We start from the raw sequence: 2,396 nt of genomic DNA, 5'->3' as shown, positions 1-2,396 counted from the left end.
CTTATCCATGCATGATTTGGCAACAGTACNCACTATTGTATGCATTCCGATAATTTATTTCATCATCAGACGTATATTAAATATTTTTCAATATTATTATTAAATTGTATTAAATATATTGAACATTAAATAGAATAATTAAAAGTTGCATTCTCATAATAAATACTTACTCAAACCACAATTACCACCTCCATATCTCACTCCAATTCCATTCTGAGCACAAGTCTCACCAACTTGTGTTGCAGCACTAAAATACTTTTCATCCAATTTACTACTCGAAGCACAATAAACAACAAAGGAAAGTTTTGGCTTTTCTGCAGCAACAGTTGAAGCAGAACAATCAGAAGAGCATGTTGAATTGGTTGGTTGGCTAGACATTTTTTTCTATGCGTTGTTGTTGTGTATTTGATTCAACAACGACAATGCAGATTCTGAAAATGCATTTTGCTTGTGAATTGTGAGAATGGGCTGTTTGGGAAGTGATGTTGCATTGTGAGAATGGAAATATTGTTGTTGAGGGTTGCATTTTGATTGGTTCAAAAATGGTGATGAGGTGATGTTGCATGATGAATGGCGAGGTTCGGAAATGATGAGCAAGAGGAATTGGATGAAGGAAAGTTGAGGAATGGATGATGAATGGGTAGGTGTTTGAATAATCTTGTCGGTTTGGAGAATGGCTGAGCAATTGTTGTGAATTTCGATAATGTTTGAGTATGGCCATATTTGGAGGTGAGAAAATGTATTTATTTGGAAGGTGAAATTGTTTTGTACAATTTTTCAATTCGTATTGAGAATTTGGAAATTTATTAGTCCTATGAAAGAAATTAGTGAATCAATAAGTTAACTCGGTACGAAAATGCAAGAATACAGAAAATTATATATTAAGGAATAGATCGCGGGAAGTCTTTGAAAAAATGGGCCAGAAATTTTTTTTTCCAAGTCCAAAATACCAGCCATTGGATACCAGTTCGACTTTGCCAAAATTTCTTGGTATCTGAAAATTTTTACAAGTCGGTAATCTTGCTCACAAGCAAAGATAGAACACCAATATTGACTCTATTCCTTCTCTTGAATACTCTGCGAGTAATGAGGTAACATTTCATGCAGGAAACCAACACAAATATATTGAACAAGTCTTTTATTGTGAAAATTTGGGAACTCAACAGAATACCAACAATAATCCAATCAAGAACTGATGCCAAACTCCAACAACAAAAACAGAGCCAATATTGGTAACAGCAACCATTCATTCTTGAGCCTTCCGCAAATATAATTACTATTATTTCTTGTTGTTGTTGGTGTATTAGCATTAGCCAAACACCATATTGTTGTTCATCAATTCTACTAAAATTAGTACTAATGATGATACTATTCCACGTTATGCAAAATAAAGCCAGTTTTCTCGATGGGTAAAACTATGTAGTTTCACTGCATTGTTATGTTTGGCTGATAATATTTTTTTGAATATTTTTCAAAGTTGACACTCAACTTGCAAATTTTCTTCTGGTCCAGCGGATCGACGAATTTATATCAACCTCCCGCGATCTATTAAGGAAATTTAACATTGCTTAATTTTTAAATTGAAAGGTGGTGTGGTTACCGACAGTTTGGTGTTAACAAGTTTGCATTGTTTCAATCAAACTCTGTCAGCAATCAACGAATGTCATTTACAGAGATTCAACGATCAACAATCAATTGTGTACATTATTAATAGATTATCAGATTGATCTTTTTTTGCAAATTGGTAAGCATGATCAAAATATTCACTCCAAAAAAGGTAACTGCATGAAAGTTTGGTTGAATGATAAAAGAAAAATTCTTAAACGAAACAATTTTCAATAAGAAAAAAATGTCTCGTTCATCAGTTTCTAGTGTTCCAGCCTTCCTTCAATCCTCAACTAACCGTTCCTATGAAGATAAGAAAGTTTACGTTCAGGATGTTTCGAATTTCACTGCAAAATTATTCGACAATTCACAATTTTCAGATTTTCAAATTGTTCTTACAAAATTACAACAAACTCTTTCAGTTTACAAAGGCATTCTATCCATAAATTCTGAATTCTTCCAAACACTCTTCTCCTCCAACAATTTTTCAGAGAATTTATGTGGTCAACTGATCCTTGATGATTTATTCGAAGAAACAGCACTTTACAAAATTGTAAAAAGCTTTTACACTGGTAGTTTAGAATACTCACTCGATGAAGAAGGTCTCTCCCTCCTAATTTTCTCACAAAAATACATGATTCAAGGTTCATTAGCTTCACATTTGAAGCATGAAATTCAAATGAACATTTCACCTCAGAATTGTTTTAAACTTTTTGGACAATTGATCAAAGTTTACGATGGAAGTTTTATCAATGATGTGTACAGTGGTGTAGATAGAGGAGTTGTGGATA

The 2,396-nt window shown here is 33.1% G+C and overlaps 1 protein-coding gene across 1 annotated transcript in view; it reads right to left on the bottom strand.

The window, feature by feature from the left end:
- The window catches only part of NAEGRDRAFT_54756 (uncharacterized protein), a gene marked incomplete at both ends in the record, with an annotated part of 6,941 nt that overhangs the window by 1,586 nt on the left and 2,959 nt on the right, over nucleotides 1-2,396 (bottom strand). Inside the window, one exon of the mRNA XM_002668467.1 lies at nucleotides 171-314. Coding sequence (XP_002668513.1) covers nucleotides 171-314 — 144 coding nt within the window. The remainder of the gene's footprint in view (nucleotides 1-170; nucleotides 315-2,396) is intronic.

This window comes from Naegleria gruberi (genome assembly GCF_000004985.1).
Source record: "Naegleria gruberi genomic scaffold NAEGRscaffold_200, whole genome shotgun sequence".
Taxonomy (NCBI): domain Eukaryota; phylum Heterolobosea; class Eutetramitea; order Acrasida; family Naegleriidae; genus Naegleria; species Naegleria gruberi.
This window is presented reverse-complemented; position numbering and strand designations above follow the sequence as displayed.